This window comes from Nylanderia fulva, unplaced genomic scaffold (genome assembly GCF_048542155.1).
Source record: "Nylanderia fulva isolate GAGA-0341 unplaced genomic scaffold, ASM4854215v1 Scaffold139, whole genome shotgun sequence".
In the NCBI taxonomy this organism is placed as follows: domain Eukaryota; kingdom Metazoa; phylum Arthropoda; class Insecta; order Hymenoptera; family Formicidae; genus Nylanderia; species Nylanderia fulva.
In genome coordinates this window covers 155,175-178,542 of record NW_028189611.1, presented here as the reverse complement: position 1 = coordinate 178,542, position 23,368 = coordinate 155,175, and the positions used below count along the sequence as shown (strand labels likewise).

At 28.3% G+C, this 23,368-nt stretch overlaps 2 protein-coding genes across 5 annotated transcripts; one reads left to right on the top strand and one right to left on the bottom strand.

Moving 5' to 3' along the window:
- The first annotated feature begins 1,504 nt into the window (after positions 1-1,504).
- LOC114935994 (putative defense protein 3) lies at positions 1,505-15,541 on the top strand. Of its 2 annotated transcripts, XM_029308957.1 has the most exons (4): positions 1,505-1,611; positions 3,172-3,396; positions 14,000-14,207; positions 15,317-15,541. In XM_029308957.1, exons 2-4 carry the CDS (start codon positions 3,180-3,182, stop codon positions 15,378-15,380), a joined length of 489 nt encoding a protein of 162 aa, XP_029164790.1. In that variant the 5' UTR covers positions 1,505-1,611; positions 3,172-3,179; the 3' UTR covers positions 15,381-15,541. The 2 variants fall into 2 exon arrangements, with proteins under 2 accessions (XP_029164790.1, XP_029164789.1); XM_029308956.1 differs by lacking the exon at positions 1,505-1,611 and having other exon boundaries at positions 3,139-3,396.
- Positions 15,542-16,095: 554 nt separating this feature from the next.
- Positions 16,096-22,310, bottom strand: LOC114935998 (putative fumarate hydratase, mitochondrial). Of its 3 annotated transcripts, none has more exons than XM_029308962.1 (7): positions 22,184-22,310; positions 21,335-21,468; positions 21,054-21,251; positions 20,237-20,519; positions 19,322-19,584; positions 18,390-18,779; positions 16,096-16,224 (listed from the first exon to the last, which is right to left on the bottom strand). In XM_029308962.1, exons 1-7 carry the CDS (start codon positions 22,308-22,310, stop codon positions 16,096-16,098), a joined length of 1,524 nt encoding a protein of 507 aa, XP_029164795.1. The 3 variants fall into 3 exon arrangements, with proteins under 3 accessions (XP_029164795.1, XP_085336164.1, XP_085336165.1); XM_085480038.1 differs by having other exon boundaries at positions 21,335-21,471; positions 22,187-22,310; XM_085480039.1 differs by having other exon boundaries at positions 21,335-21,466; positions 22,188-22,310.
- Positions 22,311-23,368: the final 1,058 nt, after the last annotated feature.

Genomic DNA, 23,368 nt, shown 5'->3' with positions numbered 1-23,368 from the left:
TGGCAAAGCTTGATGTCGCGTTAAGTTCTAATAATTCGTTACGTAAAGGCGATCGTAATAGCCGAATTCCGTCGCGTTCCGTTACGTTCCGTTACGTTAAGCTCATCCTAAACCCACCTTAACGATCATTACTTTTTTCTACCTGTAACGGTAACGGTAACGTCGTTACATTTTTACAGTGGTAACGGTAACGAATTAGCCGTTACTTTTATCGTTACTTTTTAGTTCTCTCTGAGTTAATATTAAATTAATATAATAAATAATAAAGATTACATGCAATAAATGCAAATAAATATTTAATATTAAAAAATGCTTTCTATATATAATTATACATTTTAATAATAATAGGCTCTAGCATTACAAAAACCGAAAATGTAACGAAAAAGTAATGAATCGTTACTTTTTGAGCAATGGTAACAGTAACGCGGCGTTACTTTTTAAAATCAATAACGAGTAATTTAACGGTAACGCGTTACTTTTTACAAAAAGTAACGGTAACGCATTACTTTTATAAAGAAACGGTCGCAACTTTACATATATATATATATGTATATACGAGTACAACTTTACACACGTATCATATTTAATAATTTTTTTGATATATATGTTTTGATTATTATTAAATGTTATGTGTGTAACGCGCGCATGTTGATGTTTATGTTAACATCATAATTATTTGTTTATTATCTGTTGTAATTGTATTATTTATTTACAAAATATCTCTTGTCAATCTTTCCACTTATATACTTTTTACTTATATTCTCTTATAAAACATATATATATATATATATATATATACAAATTATATTATATTAAATATATTATATATTACATATATCTATTAAGAATTATATTATTATTAAGTTTTACTTTAAATATTAAATGTAAAAAATTAATGGTTATAAAAAATTATTAATATTACTATGCATTATTTACTAAAATATTCAATCTTTAATTTGTGATATTTATTTATGGATGAACTCATCATCGAAAGAAAACATATTCAATTCGTTTTTTTGTTAAATTGAAAATAAAAATAAAATCTTTAAAATATTATTTATGCACTAACTTTTATATTAACATATTCTATATTATTTCTGTAATAATTATTTTTTATTAAATATTTTAGTTTTTTCAAATATAACAAAAATAATAATTACAGTAAAATATGTTATGTGCTAATTGATAAGTATAATAATTTATCATTATAATATTTTTGCAATAGATTAATTTTATGTATTTATTGATAAAATATTATAACATTATTACATATTTTGTGGTACATAATAGAAATAATTCGTTTTATATATGACAAATAAAATAGTAGTATTTGTTACATATAGCAGTTTGTAGATATATATATATATATATATCCTAAACGAACAAGGTGAAACCGGTTACAAGATTGACGAAGAGTGAAAGTAATCAATTAGCAAAAAACGAGTACAACTTTGCAATTCTTGGGGACCTCACTAACTATATTTGACTTATCGGCAAGCGATCGTATACCGTAGTTTCTTACGTGCCTCTCTATCACAAGGATATCTTTTAAAGAAAAGATAAACATCTTTTTTTGCATAATTTCTTTTATGTAATAGCAATCTGTCTCAAGTAAGTTTTTACAATATCCATTTGGTCTTTTAAGTTATCATTGGTGTAAAAAAGTGACATTTTTTTGCAAAAAATAAACTATATGCCTTAATATTAATTCATTAATAAGTCTACGACATGCATATTATTTATCTAACATATCATACTAGTTATTTTTACAATAGAAATATATATATAATTATATTAATATTTTAAAAGTGTAACAAAATTGAATGTTATAGATAACATTGCATAAGGTGTTACTGAGAAGTTATTGGTCAATTAATTTTTTGCTTATAAATGTAATATGTAATAATGCACGTTATATAATTACTATAAAATTATTTTATGATAAAAAAACATCGTTCTTGCTACCTAAAGAATTGTACGAAAAAGTGTATTGGTTTTTTAAATTACAATTTAAATTTTATTATTTAAACCTATTTTTTTCTATTAAAGTAATTTCGAAAATTGCGATTCAGAAAATTGCATCAAATGATGAGAATAAATAATATACTTATATAGAGACCATTAACTTGGTTAATGGCAGATTCCTGAGATCATTTGGGAATGATTTTTCCTCGGCGAAAATGTCGAGAGAAGGAGACCATCATTTTTTGCATGTTCCTAATTTTTGTCATCATGTATCTTTGCAACTAAGCCTTAAATTAAAATTCTATTAAAGTATAATCTCTCCTTGAAATTATTGAAAAATGTGGTTTTGCCAGGGTAAGTTAATGATTTTTTCAAACTAAGTTAAGTTAAAGTTAGTTGCTTATAAAATTAATTTAGTTAATTTAAAAGTTGCATGAATAAAAAATTAACTCAGTTAAAGTTAAGATTAAATTAACTAAAGTTAAATCAAAAATTAAAATTTTTGAAAATATTTATATTAAATTAGAATTTTGTTTATAAATCTAAATCATAAGGAAGGCTTAAAAAGCCATACGCGGATGTTTTCTACATACATTTACAACGAAACTAAATTTTCGTTGGAAACAAAACGTGCGCAAGGCACGCATTATTCTCGGTGTACTACCAAGACTTTTAAAAATTGAAAAAAATCTCTAGAATTTTGTTTGTTAATTCTTTTAAAATTTATAATAACAAATAACAAAGAGATTTTGATTTTTATATAAAAATATATTTTTTGGTAATTATAATTGATGACAAATAAACACAAAAATTAATAATACTCTAATTTAAATATAATACGTTTATAACTTATAAAAAATAATATAATGATATTCAGAGATAAAAAAATTTAACGTAGGAAACAGGTTAATAAATTTAAGGTCAAAAATAACTAGTTGAAGTTAAAACCTAATACATTTTAAATTAACTAAGCTAAGTTAAAAGTTATTAACTTTTCTTTAACTTTTAACTAATTAATTATAGTTATTACCCAACCCTGAGTTTTAATATTTTATTTTTACAATAGTTTGCGAAAAACTGTATTTTCAATTGCTTATAACTCGAAAATTATCGGTGCCATTAACAGATTTTATGGTAGATCTGAGACACCCTGTATAAAATAGAATTTTTCTTATATGTGTATATTTCTGCGTCATCAAAATAAAGCGAGAAGGATGCATCCCGCCAGATACATTACTATCTTATTCGTGTTCGTCGTTTCCTCTTCAATTTCCGTTTTCGGCTTTCCGGACGGTGCACCGGTGGATACTTGTGTAAAACCACGACCTAATCAACCTTATCACGGCCAAGCGCGATCGCAGCCTTTACATACGAGCCCTTATCAGATACTGGCCTCGTCATCACGGTACGGTCCAGGTTCCCAAATCACAGGTAAATCAAATATATATGCAGTCAGGGCTTATATTCCCAGGTAGCAAACTGACATCATTAAATGTCAAAAAGACATCATTAAACATCAAAATGACGTCAATTTGCTACTTGGGTTATAATGTTATTAATTAATAAATATTTTGTGTTATGTAACTGTATATTGCAAATTGTATACTTTTATAAAATACATAGATTAATTAAATAAATTAATTTATAGTGCCAAGAAAACGCATATATATAGTTTATTTTATATTTTTCAGAAAATTTGCAATATGCAGTTACATATATATATTTTTTATTCATAAATTTCAATATATCCTTTCTTTAAAAAAGGCATGTTAAGTCGGTTTTCGAATGTATTGGTTTATCTCGAAAACCTCGAAGTATTATTGTTGCCTCTTTTCCGCGATGCCGGTTCTGTCACAGCATTTACTTCGTAAGAGGCATATTTTGATAGTTGTATGTATTGAGGGGTTAATGTAGTGATAGTATAATGTATATTAAAAGATTTGGTGTATATAATAGTTAAAATTTGATAAATGTTTATTAATTTTGTGATTGAGTGTAAAATTATATACATAATGGAAATTCAAGAATTAAAATTATGTACATAATAGAAATGCAACAAATTAAAATTATATGTACCTATATATATAATTGAGATTCAGCAAATATCTATTATATATAATAACAAATTTCTATGGCAGCAAATTTCTATTATATATAACAGAAATTCAGCAAATTTCTATTATATACATACTTTTATTTCATCGAATTTTTATTTTGTACATGAAATTAATTCTCCATTTTTATTATGTACATAATTTTGATTCGAATTTCTATATTTACTTAATTTTGATTCGCGAATTAATATTATACACATAATTGTAATTTTTGAATTTCTATTATACAATATGTACTTAATTTTGATTGGCTGAATTTCTATTATGTGCACAATTATTATTCCTAAATTTCTACTATATATACTATATGTAATTTTAATTCTCGAATTTCTATTAAATATATATTTTTAATTTGCCGAATTTCTATTATGTACATAATTTTAATTTCTGCATTTCTATTATGTACACAATTTTTATTCGTGAATTTCTACTATGTTCATAATTTTAATTTATCGAATTTCTATTATGTACATAATTTTAATTCCCGAACTCCTATTATGTACATAATTTTAATTCTCGAGTTTCTATTATGTACATAATTTAGATTCCTAAGTTTCTATTATGTACATAATTTTAATTTAGGAGAGTAGAAATAATTAATCAAAACTAGCGTAATATTTTGTTTATTAAATTTACTACGTTTCGACCATGTGGTTGTGGTCCTTTTTAAGTGAACACTAAAATATATAATTATTAACATATGCAATTCAATATATGACAAAAATTAAAACAATAAACTAAAATTACTTACAATATATATCATTAAATTAAATCTTCATATTAGTAATACTGTCGATAATTATTAAACTATAAATTATATAAAAGTCAAATGATTGAAAGTTTATACGAGAAATAGTCAACATGTCACGCCGAAGTATCCTCAAGTTATAATATATTCTTTATAATTTTGTTGTACATGTCGTTTAAGCATTCTGTATCCCTTTGTGAATTTATGTTATTATTTTATTTTTTAATGAAAAACATTTCTGCTATCTCTCTCTTTCTTAAATGATTTTCCATATGTAAAATGTCAAATTTTTTTAAATCAAAATCATAATTAAATTCACATCGGTGCTTACTTACAACTGAATGCGAACTATGATGTAATTTAATATTTTTACAGTATTTCTTAATCCGTGTAGCGACATGTCTCTTTGTTTGTTCTTCATACGATGCAGTACAATTATTGCAATTTAATCTACACGTTAGTCGCAGAATCGATCGGCAAGCTGTTCTTCCCACACTTAATTAAGGATATAAATATGATGTTTTTTAAATCGGCCAACAGAGCCAAAGCACGAAAAATTAATTATTCGGAACTGTATCTCTTGGTTTGAGATCACTAAGTTCCATATATAAATTAATTTCGAAACTTACATATGGAGAAATAGGTGCGAAAAATATAGGTCCAAAAGCGGGAACCGATAGGAAGGCGACTTTTCGGACCTATATTTTTCGCGCCTATTTCTCCATATGTAAGTTTCGAGATTAATTTATATATGGAACTTAGTGATCTCAAACCAAGAGGTACAGTTCCGAATAATTAGTTTTTCGTGCTTTGGCTCTGTTGGCCGATTTAAAAAACATCATATTTATATTCTTAATACGAGGGTCACTATTTATATTTCGGGAATAGGAACAAAAACAAATAGTTAAGCTGCGAATATATTTTTATTGTTTTTCAAAGTACTCGCCACGATGATCGATACACTTTTGCATGCGCTTAAACCAATTTTCAAAGCATTTATTCCATTCCGAATGAGGTATCTCCAAAACATGATTTTTGAACGCTTCAATAGCTTCTTCGGGCGATGAAAATCGTTGACCACCTAGTTTATTCTTCACGGATGGGAACAAAAAGAAATCATTGGGTGCCAAATCAGGGCTGTACGGCGGATGACCCATCAATTCGATGTTTTGAGTGCTCAAATAGTCTCTTGTTTGAGCCGATGTGTGAGAGCTCGCATTGTCATGATGAAGAACAATCCGACGTCTCTTGTTTGTTTTCCTTATTTCACCGAAGATTTCTGGCAAACAAATGGTTGTGTACCACTCAGAATTTACTGTTCTACGATCCTCTAGAGGCACTGTTGCAATATGTCCAGTTTTTCCGAAGAAACAGGCCACCATTTTCTTTGAAGTGCTTCGTGCGCGAACAACTTTTGTTGGATTTGGTTCATCTTGGAACACCCATACAGTCGACTGCTGCTTACTTTCGGGCTCATACGAATATATTCATGATTCCCCACACAACACATGGACGTAATTACAACATAATTTGGATGTCCGAAGCGAGCACCAAGGACATCCGATGGACGTCCCGTGTACATCCTGTGGATGTATTAAGGATGTCCTATGTTCCGCCTAACAACATCCATAGGCTATAAATGGGACGTCCAGCGGATATCCTTAGTGCTTACTACGGACATCCAAAGGATGTAATTATGTGGATATAATGACTGCATTCAACAGAAAAAGAGCACAATGGCCAGTATTCATAGTCAGATCTTATATTTAAGATCGTCTTAAGATCTCGTTCAACCAATCAAATGACGTTATACGGCTATTTGATTGGTTAAACGAGATCTTAAGACGATCTTAAATATAAGATCTGACTATGAATACCGGCCAATGAGTGCTTATTAATTCTTTAATGTGATTAGTTTCTATGTTTAGATCCAACGAAGAACTAAAGGAAATAATCACATTAAAGAATCAACAGTCGCCGCATGAGCTGCTTTTTCTGCTGAACGCAACAAATGTTTCAATAATGCTCATTGAAAACTATTAAGACCATATTATATATTTAGATAGTTAGAATTTATTTAAATCAATAAAATACATGTATATAATTTTTGCAATATTATCTTAAGTATACTACTTTCAGCATTATAACCAGTAGCTCATCAAAATTATCAATATGTTTATTTATAAAATTTATGTTAGTGTAACAAAAACAAAATAATATATTACTGACGTGCTATTTTTTATATGTTCACGCAGTTTACTTAGTATAAAAAAAATTAAAATAAAAACTCCAATTAAAGTGTTCAAAGTTAACGTATACAATTATGTGTAAATTTTTATAAACTTTCAGTGTTTTTTGTCAATTTAAATTCCTTTATCATTTCTAGAGTAGTAAAATATGAATATAACCCATGCATTACTGTTTTCAGAATTCTAGAGTACGTTATATAGTTCGATTTTTACATCTATGAAAATTTTATCATAGAAAGTTTTTAATCAACACAAACTGTAAAATCTGAGGTTATGATTGTTGTCATTCAGTAGTATTTTGGCGGTGCGTCACTGACTTACACAGAATCCGGTATTATTGATATTTTCACTAAGACTTTTCTATATATTCTCTGCAATAAATATCTCTTTGTTCAATAACACGAGGTATGAGAGATACGAGCGGCACACGAGAGCACGAGCACGAAACATGTTGTGACACGTGAAAACCCGGCCGACCAGGACATGCGCAGCGCATTGCGCACTAGCGTCTAAAATTATCAGGATTAAAAGTCACTCTAAAAAAAATTGTAAAAAATAAAAATTATTGTAAGAAAATTATAATTAATAATAATAATAGAATTAGAATCTTCAGCTCAGACGTCCTCACAGAACTAAACGGAGGATGTCTACAGGACATAAAATAAACGTCTTATTTTGGATATAAAAAGACACAACCAAAATTTATATGTATTAAACGAATGTTATCGATAAAAATTAAGTTTTCAACTACAGGGTATACATATACTCGATATATTGTAAGATGTCCGGAATATGTCTTTTTAAAGTCCTACAACTGTCCATCGCAGTTGAAATTTTAACAGGACGTCCGACTAACGTACTTTGGACGTCCCACAAATGGGGACATGTGAGGACATATATCGGACGTCCGAATAACGTACTTTGGACGTCCCACGAATGGGGGACATGTGAGGACATATATTGGACGTCCAAAGGACGTACATGTGTTGTGTGGGTCGTCACCTGTCACGATTTTATAAACGTCTTTTGAAGCACCTCGATTGTATTTCTTAAGCATTTCTTTGCACCAATCGACACGAGCCTTTTTTTGAGCGATTGTCAAATTATGTGGGATCCAACGCGAACATAACTTTCGTACAGCTAAGTGTTCATGTAAAATCGCATATATGCTGGTGGAACTAATGCTTAGGGATGCCTCAATCTCACAATAGGTTATATGACGATCTTGCTTAATCATTTCGTGCACAGCATCGATGTTTTCTGGCACTACAGTCGATTTTGGACGACCTTCACGAAACTCGTCGGACAGCGAACTACGACCACGATTGAATTCACTATACCAGCGATACACAGTGGTTTTTGATGGAGCTTCATCGCCAAAAGTCAAATTAAGTTGATTGACGCACTCTTGTTGTGATAATCCACGTCGAAAGTCGTAAAAAATCATCGCACGAAAATGTTCACGATTCAGTTCCATTTTTTGCCGAGACGAAACTTTCAACTAAATATAAAATAAACAAATAGCGTCCGTATGACAAAATGTTCTGAGTACGTATATCGTCAAAAATGTCAAACTTTACGATGGAACAGTCAGATGGACTCACATGACATCAGTGTTGCCAATTCCCGAAATATAAATAGTGACCCTCGTATTGAGAGCTGATAAAGATATTTCTTTCTAAACTTAATTAAGGAGTTGAGCTGCTTCGGTATCTTATAAACAACATTTATCCCATATTAAGTTTCTAGTATCATTTATCCCAGTATCAAGGTTGTTTGAACTCTTTTTGTCTTTTAAGAATTTTACTCTTTTGTAAAAATAACGATTGACAACTTTTTTGGGGAAACAAATATTTCGTAAAATATTCTTCACTATCGTTAAATTTTCCTTATAAAACCGTTCATCAGATAGTAGTAAAGCGTGGTCCACTAAATTGTAAATCGTATTAATTTTATATTTTAAAAGATGACTTAAAAGAAAGTTTATATATCTGCCTGACTACGTCGGTTTTCTAAACCAATTTGTTATCAATTTGTTATTTTCACAACGCAATACAGTTGTATTTAAAAAATTTAATGACGAGTTACACATTTGATCTCATACGTAAACTTTAGTCGCTCATCATACCTATTAAACGTAGATAAAACTATGTCTAACTTTTCAGTGGGTATTATTACAAAAATATCATCCATATCTGTAATATATTAGAACTGAAAAATCTAACACGCTCAAAGAATGTGATTCCAAATCATCCATAATCATGTTAGCTAAAATTGGGGACAAAGGAGATCCCATTGGACTATCATAAATTTGTTCATAAAATTGTCCTTCAAATCTAAAATTAGTTGAGTCCAAAATCAAACTTATTACATGTAAAAATTGTTCTAAATTTAAATTTGTATTCTTCGATATATTATTCCATTCCGCATTTCAGTACCCCTCATAACTAAATCTTTAGGAATGTTAGTAAATAGCGATGAAACATCTAAAGAAATCATTATTTCAGAATCATTGATTGTTCTATCTTTAATATTTTCTGAAAATGACCATCCATTATTTATGTGCGACTTTGGTTTCTCGCTGGAACAATGTATAATGTTATGAATATAATTCGCTAACTTATAAAACGGACTATCGAGTGAAGATACAATGAGACACAGTAGAAAACCCTTCTTGTGTATCTTGGGAAGCCCGTAATATCGTGGTAAATTCCCATTTATGCAATTCAAAGCGTTATACGTTCTATCATCGATAAGACCATTAGATCGCCACGATTTTAACAATGAATTTAATTTATTCGTTAAAGGTTTTATAAGATCTTTTTCAAGTTTTTTATACGTACTAAGTAGGAAGCTCATTTTTTGTAAATAATCTGTTCTGTCCATGATTACGATTGTTTGTCCCTTGTCTGCTCGCGTAACTACGATATCTTTATTTGAATTGAGAAACTCTTTACAAGCGGAAAATCCTTCCGAAATCAATCTGTCTACATAATTAATGTGCTTTTTATCACGTAAGAATTTACTTAGAGAGTCAACAATTATATTCCTAACATCTGACCTATTTTCTCGAGATATTTTTAAATCATTAGCTTCGAAATTTTTATTACTTCTAACGTGTAAGTAAATCGATCTTTCTCATTTGACTGTTGTAACGGAAGTCCGAAATTTTGATCCAAACTCAAAATGTTCTTAACTGTGTTAGGCAGTTCCTTCTTGCTGATGTTAACTAACCATGACAAATTATCAATATTTTTAAACTAATCTAATTCAAAATCACAATTTCGTTTCAATTGATTATACTTTTTAATTGCTATCATTTTCTTTTTTTAATTGAACTTTTGAAGTGTAAATTTACTCAATTCAAAAAATTGATTGACCAAATCCATCGGTAAATAATTTCGCATACATTGTTCGGCGGATCTAATTTTTGATTTGACAAAATTAAGCTTATAATTTAAGTCTTTTATCTTAAGTTTCAAAAACAACTGTTGATTGCGCTTTATAATATTAAATTTACACTTTACATTATTACTATGAAAAACAATTTTAATTGATTGAATTTCTAATTTCTATTATGTACATAATTTTAATTTATCGAATTTCGATTATATAAATAATTTTAATTTGCTGAATTTCTATTATGTACATAATTTCAATTTGCCGTATTTCTTTTATGTAAATAATTTTAATTAATCAAATTTCTATTATATAAATAATTTTAATTTGCCAATTTCTATCGCGTCGGGATACTTTTTTAAAATTGTCTCCGGGACAATTTAATTAATTATTTCGCGTCGGGATACTTTTTTAAAATTGTTTTCGGGACAAATTATATACATAATAAAAATAAAGAATTAATTTGATGTACGAAATAAAAATTCGACGAATTAAAATTATGTATATATTATAGGTATAAATTCGGCAAATTTCTATTATATACATAATTTTAATTCGTCGAATTTCCATTACATACATAATTTTAATGCTTGAATTTATAATCTTTTCATAATTTTAATTCGCTGAATTTCTATTATGTACATAATTTTATTCTCGAATTTTCATTGAACATAAAGAATGATCGCAAAATTAGCCTGTTTTTGCAACTTGGATAGCGAGCTTGGGATAAAACATAAAATGGTTCAGCAGGTCTCAAATTAATTGTCATCGAAAATGAAAAGAGGCATCACTTTTAATTTTTTGAAAATTTTCGAAAGTTTCCCATAATTAGGGGTTGAAATTACTTCAAATCACAATATGGCCAAATCGAAAAAAGCTGAACAAAATTTCAAAAAGTCGAGTAATTGACCTGAAATTTTTGACTGTGAGGTTTTTGGGATCGCTGATCACGAATTTGCTATCCAAATTGCAAAATTCAAATTCAATTATTTAAACAATTTATAAATAAATAATTATTGTTAAAATAACTTTTTTTTTACATTGGGCATGCTGCACATGATTATATATGTTTTTTGGGTCACTGATTACGAATGTACTATCGAAAAATTGCTAAATTTATTTATTTAAATAATATATAAATAAATAATTATTGTAAAAATCATTTTGATAGTACATTCGTAATCAGTGATCCAAAAAACATATAACTATTATATGTGCAGCATGCCCAATGTAAAAAAAGTTATTTTAACAATAATTATTTATCTATAAATTGTTTAAATAATTGAATTTTGCAATTTGGATAGTAGTTTTGTGATCAGCGACCCCAAAAACAGTCAAGAATTTCAGGTCAATTACTCGATTTTTTGAAATTTTGTTCAGCTTTTTTCGATTTGGCCATATTGTGATTTGGAGTAATTTTAACCCCTAATTATGGGTAACATTCGAAAATTTTCAAAAAACTAAAAGGTGCCTCTTTTCATTTTCGATGACGATTAATTTGAGACCTGCTGAACCATTTTATGTTTTATCCCAAGCTCGCTATCCAAGTTGCAAAAACAGGCTAAAAAACAATTTTTTTGCGGTCACTCTTTAATTCTTGAATTTCCATTATATTTTAAATTTTAATTCATCGAATTTCTACTATGTATTAGGTTGTTCGGAAAGTTCGTTTTAATGTATTTCTACATAATCAGTAAATGCGAGGGCACTAAAGACTATTTTCTGCTCATCAGCTAACTTCACATAGATAGTATAGCCTTTAGCTGGACGAATTGAAGACTGCCATCGCACGAAAGCGCTCTGAACTGAGTGGAGTTGTCTTCCACCATGATAACGCCTCACGTCGCGATGTCTATCCGTAGGAAACTATATTAAACATAAAATGGGACGTTTTCCCTCATCTTCCATATTCTCAAGATCTTGCCCCATCTGACTACTATCTATTTCTTTTTTTGTAAAATTTTTTTCAGGATAAGAAATTCGAGTCATTCGAAATCCTCAAAAATCATTTTGATCAATTCTTCGCCAGTAAGAAACCTTCATGTTGGAAGAAAGGCATCATGTTACTTCCGGAAAGATGGGCCAAGATGGTTGAACAAAACGGTACATATTTGCTTAAATAAAGTTCCTCTTTGTGTAAAATATTGCGTTCAAACTTATATTGAAACGAACTTTCCGAACAATCTAATACAATACATAAGTATTCTTGAATTTCTATTGTTATAATTTTAATTCGCCGAATTTCTATTATATACATAATTTCAATTGGCCGAATTTCTATTAGATACAATTACAGTTATTTACATAATATGTAGAAATAGAATGAATTATTTACATAAAAGAATACGGCGAATTAAAATTATATTTGTAATAGAAATTAGGCGAATTAAAATTATGTAGAAATTCGAGAATTAAAGTTATGTACATAATCGAAATTTGGCAAATTAAAATTATGTACACTCGCGGAGAAAAAGTTTGTTTAGCGCGCGTTTATATTATCTAGTTCAGATAAAAATTAATACATATTTTTTTTTAAAGTGGATTATTTATAATAAGATAGAAAGAATATTTGCTGCGAGAGCCTAATGCTTAGCAATTCGCTAAGACAAGTCGAGGAACAATCTCGAAATTAAGATTTGAATTCCTCTCTTCCCTTCACCCCCTCTAAATTGATGTGAACGAGAAAAATATATCGGTCCGAAAAAGTCGGCTGAATCGGGAAATTGAACCCGAGACCTTTCGCTTGCCGGGCGACTGCTCTTCCAACTGAACTATTCAGACACTTTAACGAACCGATATACCTCTCTTGTCTATATGTATACTAATGAAATCACGTATATATGTATACAATCAGTGTGTACTAATAACAAACGATTTTTTCAGACTGATATATTTTTTTCGTCTACATCAATTTAAGAGGGGTAAAGGGAACAGAGGAATTCAAATCTCAATTTCGAGATTGTTCCTCGACTTATCTTAGCGAATTGCTAAGCATTAAGGCCCTTGCACAATGTCAGGCAACAGGCCATAGAAATAAGAAATAGAAAATGTCAACCAATCGGAAAAGGAGATAGATATTATTCTCTGCTCCTATTGGTGGATATTTTCTATTTCTTATTCCTATTGCCTGTTGCTTGGCATTGTGCAAGAGCCTTTTGGCACTCGCAGCAAATATTCTTTCTATCTTGTTATTATAATAAGAGCCGTATATTAATATTAATTGGATTATTTATTCTAAAATGTTTTTTTGCTCTAATACTGTCATAAGATTTATAAAAATCTTATAAATTTAAAAATCGATTTAATTCAATAATACCTACTTTTTATTTAATTAATACTTAAAAAATATTAAAATTTTAAAGACAATAAAATAAAAAAAAATATTTTGACAGTATTAGCATAAAAAATATTAGCGGATTTGTTCAAAATTCATATGCACTATATTATTGTATTGCAAATATGAATCAATAATAAAAGATAAGTTAAATACAAAAACAAATTGTGTCGATTTTTTATTTTTATAGTTACCATAGGGGGAGCACCATTTCAAGGATTTTTTGTGCAGGCACGTGATACCAAAACAAAACAATGGATTGGATCATGGGCACAAACACCGAACACAAAAACACATTCTGAATGCAGCGCTGTGACGCACGCGGATCCACGCGAAAAAGAGCAAGCCACCTTTATTTGGAATGCACCGTCAAATGCACGTGGTAGCGTTTATTTCACGTAAGTGCAATATTTTATTTTGGAACAATTTGAAAAAATATTTTAAATAAAAATTTTGTAACAATTGAAAAAGCTCTTTGATATTAAAATTAAGGAGTATAAAAAGGCTTGCAAGAGCTGTATAATGGTAATTAAGTTTACTAAGAATCAACGCATATAATAAGAAGTTATAAGATACAAGAAAAAATTAAATAAAACATGGTTAATCGTATATATATGAAATTTAACAATTTGACTGTCTATTGCTAACTTATTTAATATTTGTTTATTGTAAAATATTTTAAACATATTATGACTTCCGTAGGTTATTAGTTTGATACAATGTTTTAGTTGATTCTTCTTGTAATTATTTATAATTTTTGCGCTGAAGGCAACTTGAAAAAACCAAGTCGAAACGTCCGTCTGACTTCATTTTAACTTAATTTAAAAAATTTTGTGATTTTTTAAAATATACTTTATAACAATGCAATTAGATTTATTTTCAAAATAATGTGTTATATATTTTTCAAAAGTTTTAGCCTTTCTCCGTATATATAATTTTTGAAAATTTTGAAATTTATCTTATGACACTTATCTTACAAAACTTAAAGCAATTTAATCATATATTATTTTGAAAATTAATTTTTTGAAATGAGCTAGAAATATATTCATGCAACCACAATTTTTTTATAATTTCACAAAGCCAATCAAGAATCATCATAAATATTTTACATATATTAGGCGATTTACATATTTATATTTAATAATTTAAAAATAGTTTACGTATTACAATTTTTATATATTTACATATTATGATAGCATGTATAATATATACATACATATATATATATATATATATATATAATGATAAATAATTTATATATATTAAAAAGTATGTTTTTATGTACTAAAAATAAAGCCAACAAGGAAAAGTTTCTTTGATAGGATATTAATAAATTAATAGATATAATGAGAGAGATATGGTGATAAATAGAATCATACAAAATAAAAAAAGATGACATTAGCACAATAATTTATATAATTTTATTTATAATTATAATTGTATGTTTAATTACGTTATTGAAATTTCAATAATTTCATTAGAATAATACCTTGTTTTTGTTTTTTAGTGGAACTATATTGAAAGATTATTCAACATTTTGGTCTGATCTTGTCTCACAAGTAACGCAATAATAATTTGACAGCACACTATCAGCATTCTTAGATATCGACAAAGTGCATTCGCCAGAAGGATAACATCTTTATAAACAAACTTTGTTTATTATATATTTTTATATACCTGCGATATGTTTACAATGTATATTTTATGACGGATCTTATGTATTTTTATATTTACCATGTGTAGTTGCAAAAATGTATGACATATGGAGCATTTATTAAACTATTGCAAAAATAAATGTGTCATTGCTCTGTGTATTTATTATATATGATAATTATATGTTAAGGGTTTTATCACCATAATTAATTTTTTCCTAGCAAATTATTAAATAAACATTTATTTATTATATTATATATTAAACATTTATTTATTTTTTTGATACAGCAAATAATGGTAAGTCTCATAAGTAAAAGAAGTTTTCTGTTAAGCTTTTTCACCATCGCTCCCCCTAATTCTCATATTAATTAAAATAGCCATTATTTTTATTAAATATAATTTTAAAATATGCATTGTGCATATAATGAAACATAGTATATATCGATAATATCAATTTTGAAAAATATATAGATGAGATAAAATTTTATCATATGTAAAAAAATATAAATATTTCGCTAGTGTGTGAATGTTAACATGCACTTTTCTTCATATCAGATTCTGTTGATAGCAATGTACAAAGACGAACGAATTAAAGTATATATATTTCTAATAAATATATTATTAACATAGAAATTATTTAGGACCAAGCATTTGTTCGGGTTTAACCCACTGATCAAATTGTTCCGCCGTTATTCCATGTTTCAATGCAGATTCTTTTAATGTAATTTTTTCTTTGTGCGCGTATTTAGCAATTATAGCAGCCTAAAATTAGAAGAATTATAAATATAAATATGCTTACAAGAATATTTATTATAGGTATATATAAGTATAAAAAACTACTCTTTATTTATTAATTTATGTAAAAATATAGGTGTAAATATATTTTATATACAGGGTGTCCTATATTTTAAATAACGTATTGCGTATTGCTATTTTTCGAAAACCAAGGCTTCTATCGAAAAATGTTTTATACAAAAGTTGTAAGATTTTGAGAGAAACTTCTTGTCGTAAGCATAGCCTTATTCCAGATAGAGGCATTTTTGAGATTTAAAAATTATTATTTTTTACAACAATAAAACCATCATATATAATTTTCTTACACAAATCGATCCCTTTTAATATTTGGCGTAAGAAATTGTTAAAATCTCAATAATTTATGCATAGAAAATAATGGGATAAATCAATTGGTGTAAGAAAAACATACTTTTGCAATTAAAAAAGGACCCCGCATATTTTTTATGAGAAATTGTATCTATCAATGAATTCCTTACCAAGACAGCACACAATATTTATGATAAAGATTCATAAATATTTATGAATATATATTTTTTTCAAATATTATAATAAATATTTAAAAAATGTTTTATAAAAACCTTTATTTAACATATTATTAAAACATAGATTAAATATTTTATATAATATTTATGGTATGTAAAAATAAATATTTATAGTAATTTTATAAATATTTTTTAACTAAATTGTTAGTTCTTTATTCATTTACCGTGTAATGTAACGTATCTTTCTCGTATTTAATTTTTGTCGTGAGAATTATATAAGGCAGACAAAAACAGAAATTAATAAAATTAAAAGTGTCATAAAATTATTTCTATTTTTGAGCTACATTTTGCAACAAAATGTCTTTTAACAAATAAATTTACGTATATATCAATGTGTACGTAAATTTATTTGTTAAACTACTCTGTTGCCTAAGTATATTATTAGTGTATATTATAATTTTATATTCTATTTTTAAATAAATGTCTAATAAGTTACTTATAAACTTTACATCTTTTTTTTATAAATGGCTAATAGAGTTTGAAAAACACAAAAACATTTAATCGACCGAATTTTAGATTAGACTATATCAATCGAGTGTTTTAATTGCAAAATCGTTGATTATGTCTTTTTAACTCATGATTTCTTACTGTGTATTTATTAAAGAAAATATAAAAAAATCTGTATCATAATGATTTAATAAATATATTTATAATATTTACCATAATATTTATTGTAAATATTTTCTGATATTTATGATAAATATTTAGGATCTATTGAATCTATAACTCCAAAAATATTTATAAAATATTTATGATAAATATTTATAAAATATTAAAATAATTATAAGTATTCTATGCTGTCTGGATAGCATAAAAACCTAATAGGTAAAAAGCTAAAAAATGGACAGTTTTTTTATTACAGTTTTTTGAAGTGTATGATTTTTACTGTTATACCGTTATGAATCGATAATGACATTCTTTTTCCCCCATAGCCGGAAATCATTTCACAACCAATATTTAATCGCAACTCCTTTCACAACTTATTCCGCACCTATTTATCAGTCACTGACCGCAATAGATTTTGCAATCAATGTTTCAATCGCAATTCATTCCGCAACTAGGTTTTAAGGTTTTTTGGAGTCTATTTTTTAATTATATATACAGTATGTTTTTCTTATAACAATTGATTTATTTCATTATTCTATGCAAAAAAGATTAAGAATTGTCGAAAAACTATATATTACAATAAGATATATTTTTTTAAATCGAAATATATCTTATTTTAACATATAGTTTTTCGACAATTCTTAATCTTTTTTTTGCATCTGGCAAAATATCTGGTAAATAAATTATTTTTTGGCTATTCCACTTTAGCAATTTATTACGCGAAATATTAAGAACTATAGGAATTAATTTGTGTAAAAAAATTATGATAGTCTTGTTTTAAAAAATAATGATGATTTCTAAATCTCAAAAATGTCTCCACCTTGAATAAGGCTATGCTTACTACAAAAAACTCTCGAAATCCTACAACTTTTGTATGAAACATTTTTCCCCGATGGAAGGACTTGGATTTCGAAAAAATAACAGTGCATTGTTTAACATGGAGCACTCTATACATATAATATGAAAAAATATGAGAAAATATACCTTGTCATAACCAATGTACGGATTTAGTGCTGTGACAAGCATCAAGCTTTCATTAACATTTCGATTTAGATTTTCGATATTTGGAATAATACCTTCAATGCAATTTTTTACAAAAGTGGTGCAAACATCACCTAAAAGTCTTCCGGATCTTAAAGCATTGGCTACGATAAGCGGTTTAAAAACATTCAGTTCAAAGTGGCCATTACTGCCACCGATACTTATTGCCACATGATTGCCTATTACTTGACTACACACCATAGTCACTGATTCACACTGTGTAGGATTTACTTTTCCAGGCATAATAGAGCTCCCAGGTTCGTTTTCTGGAAGAGATAATTCACCTAAACCGCATCTAGGTCCACTTCCGAGAAATCTAATGTCATTTGCGATCTATATATAGGTAATATGTAAAATAGAATATAAGTTTTATTAGGACTAGATAGATACAATAATATATGTATGCATATACAAGGTGTAACTAAATAAATAAACAAAGGTATACGAAACATACCATCAGATGTAGGATGACAAACTAAATCGAAAAGTCCCGAGCGATTAGTGCGTGGGCTATATAGCATATAGGCGCTGCCTTAATAGGAATGCTAATAAGGTTTACTTAAGCGTCGCCTACGCTGTTTTCTGTTGTAGTCATGCGCTAATTGGCCAACTTTAATAATTTATAGCGTCAAAAATAAAACTCAGATTAAAAAATGGCTAACTTTTCGATTTAGTTTGTTGTCCTGCACCAGATGGTGTGATTAATTCGTATACCTTTGTTTAATTACACCCAGTATATGTACATATTAGGAGATTCACCCTAATAAACTTGACTTTGTAATGATATATTATGATCTCTCTTTAATATCCATATTTACCGAAACCTGTATTTTTGTAGTAATTGTATACATAAATAGATATACACTTATACACACCTTCATGAGGGAAACAGCCACTGTATTAAAAGCACCGTGTACTTCGACAATTGCATCGTGTGTAGCGACAGCTTCAAATTTGTTTGGAGCAGGTACAAATGGTAAATCAGTGAGTTGTGCAATTTTTGCAACTGTTTTTTCCGCAAAACCCTTTCGTGCATTTAATCCTGTTCCGACCGCTGTACCACCAACAGCTAATTCATACAATCTGGGAAGCGTATCGTTCACTCTCTTAATACCATTTTCAACTTGCGTGGCATATCCTTTTGCGAATAAAATAAAATATTTTAATAGTATATTAGCTAACAAGTGCGGGGGATCGTAAATCGGTCGAGAGTGCGAAAGTTTGGCGCACGAAGCGAAGTCGAGTGTGACAATCCGCACGATCGGCCGATTTATGACCCACACATGTTGGCTACGATATTTTGTGTGACCGGTGCGTGGAAAGGGAGCCCTTTTTAAAATCCCATTATGTGCGTAAAGGGCGACGTTTCGCGCGCCGGTTGCACAAAATACATTCTTTGTGAACTATATTTTAAAATCAATTAAAATATTATTTGATATATGGCTCCGTTAATAAGAATTAAAATATAAGAAAAGAGGGGCTAAATAAGAGCCAAGCGTGGTTAATGACACGTGAAAATATTGAAATTTACATTTCAAAAGTTATTTTTTATTTCCATATACGTTTCGGTCCTCTGTTTTAGACCATTTTCAGCATATAATTTCTGTGCGAACGACTAGAACTGTATTACATGCTGAAGATGGTCTAAAACAGAGGAGCGAAACGTATATGAAAATAAAAAATAACTTTTGAAATCATATTTTCGCGTATCATTAAGCACGCTTGGCTCTTAATTAGTCCCACTTTTCTCATATTTTAATTAAATTAAAATATTTTGCACAAATATAAACCTGAAAATTCTTGGCCCAATGTCAATGGTACCGCATCTTGCAGATGCGTTCTACCAATTTTTATAATATTTTCCCATTCTTCGGACTTTTTTTTCAACGCTCTACACAATTCTATTAAACCTGGGATTAATGATTTATGAATCTCTAAGCCAACAGCTACATTCATAGCTGATGTAAACATATCATTGGTACTTTGTGACATATTGACATGATCATTTGGATGTACAGGTTTCTTTGAACCAAGCTCACCACCAAGTAATTCTATCGCACGATTGGCAATAACCTAATTTTTAATAATTTTTTGACATAAATTATTTTCAATTAAATCAGAAAGAAATATTTTTATCGGCTTTCAATATTATGAATATAAATATGTTTTTTTTTTTAAATCGGCCAACAGAGCCAAAGCACGAAAAATTAATTATTCGGAACTGTATCTCTTGGTTAAAAAAAAAGGGTCTGAATAGCTTAGTTGGTAAGAGCAGTCGCCCGGAAAGTGAAAGACGCGGGTTCGATTCCCGCTTTAGCGACTTTTCGGACCTATATTTTTCGCGCCTATTTTTCCATATGTAAGTTTCGAGATTAATTTATATATGGAACTTAGTGATCTCGAACCAAGAGATACAGTTCCGAATAATTAATTTTTTGTGCTTTGGCTCTCTCTCTCTCTCTCTCTCTCTGTTGGTCAATTAAAAAAAAACAAAAAAAAAACATCATTTTTAATTAATTTGTTAATAAAATAGCTATTATTAATACATGAGTATAGTTCGTAATATACTAATTAATCTAATAATAATTAAATTAAAGTAAGATTTACCTCGTTGGCATTCATGTGGGTTTGTGTACCCGATCCAGTTTGCCAAATAATTAAGGGAAAGTGATCATATAACTTTCCACTTATCACTTCATCCGCAGCTTTGCCAATGGCATCAGCAATTTTGGGGTCCAAATTATATTCTTTATTCACTTCTGCAGCAGCTTTTTTTATTATACCCAAAGCAACTATTAGTCTGTACTGTACAATTATTTATATTGATTATGTCAAACATATAAAAAATGAATATATTGAAATTTTGGTAATATTGCTATTTTTCTTACAGGCATACGCTCAAATGTATCACCAATTGGAAAATTTATTATTGCTCGAAGAGTTTGAATACCATAATATTTATCTGCTGGCACCTTCATTTCTCCAAATGAATCTTTTTCAACTCTATAATTTTTGTATGTCTGTTTTTTGCACAATATATTTATTTATTTATGCAAAATATTATATACAGGGTGTTCGGCAACAGGTGGGCCAAAATGTAAGGAGTGGTTCTCCATGATAAAATAAGACGAAAATCAAGAATGACAAAATTGCGTCCGAGACTTTGTTTATTAATTATAAATATTTTAAACTTCGCAATAAGGGCGCCTGACGCACGGCAATTTTCCGATATTTGGCGTGCGTAAGGTACATCGGTAGAGTCGCCGTCAAAATACACTGTGACGCATAAGTATACAAAAACTTACAACGTAACAGTTGATGTATATTTTGCAAAGTGTAAAATATTTATAATTAATAAACGAAATCTCGAACGCAATTTTGTCATTCTTGATTTTCGTCTTATTTTATCATGTAGAATCACTCCTTACATTTTGGCCCACCTGTTACCGAACACCCTGTATATATGTATATAAATAATATTAATAAATTATAAAAATGTTAAAAGAATACATGTGTAAAATGCACAGACATACACATTTTATAATAAAAATAATAAAGTGACAAATATTTATGTTAACCTCATCAAGAATATTACTTTTGTAAGTCTCTGAGCTTCTATAAAAAATGCTAGAGAATTTTAAGAAAGAAAATTTTGTCAATCTTTCTTAATAGCAAAAATTTATCACTAAGCAAATTTAATTGTATAATAAGATTAATGGTTTTTTTATCAAGATAATTTACCTTATTGTTCATAATAACTGCTGAAGTGGATGTATATAATTTTAATGATAAATAAGCCGACAATTTTTTCAATTGGCGCAAATTAGTTTTAGATAAATGGCATTTCAAAATATTTAATATCATCTTTTTCAAAAGTTCCGTCATGAATAGCAAAACAAAGATATCCTATTCTAAAAAAGGCATGTTATTTATTTTGTCCTCGTTTTTCCGCGATGCTGATTGGCTGTCTCGATTCGCGTTGTTATGTATTAGATTCATAGCATCATAGCATCGAGCAGCTATTGAGAGGGTTAACAGTTTGACAGTTGTCAAAATAAAATGTATATATAAATTTTCTATAAATATTTTAATTACTTTTCGTTCTGGATTCGTGCGCGTATTCGTACACATTCAGAAGATAAAATTTATATTTTACATGGAATATGGAATGCATTTGCTGCCATTTAACCTAATGCTATTGCCAAGAGGACAGCAAAGCAGAATGTAAGTAAGCGAATTTCCATTATGCACATAAAAATTTGCCAAATTTCTGTTATATATATCATTTTAATTCACCGTATTTCTATTACATACATAATATTAATTCCCGAATTTCTATTATGTATATGTATAATTTTAGTTACCGAATTTCTCTTATATGTACAAACGTACATGATTTAAATCATCTAATTTCTGTCATATAATCATGATTTTAATTTATCAAATTTTTATTACATGTACATAATATTAATTCACGAATTTCTATTATTTAAGTACATAATTTTAATTCACCAAATTTCTATTACGTATATACATGATTATAAAACACAATATACACCTCCTCTTTCTTCAAAAAATAATTCTTGAATTTTTATTATATATACCGGGTGTTCGGTAACTCGCGTTTTACACGTTACTCGGAGATTCCTGAGGCGATTTGGAGACGATTTTTCTTCAGCGAAAATGATGAGAAAGGTCATCATATGTTTAATATTCCTAATTTTTTAAATCATGTATCTATGTATAATAATTAAGCCTTAAATTAAAATTTTATTACAATAAATTTTACCTGAAATTAACTAAAAAATGTAGTTTTGTTAATAATTTATTTTTACAAAGCTTAGTTTACAAAAAAGCTTTTATTTTCAATCATTTATAACTCAAAAATTATTGGTGCCTGGACATTTTCGTTGAGGAAAATT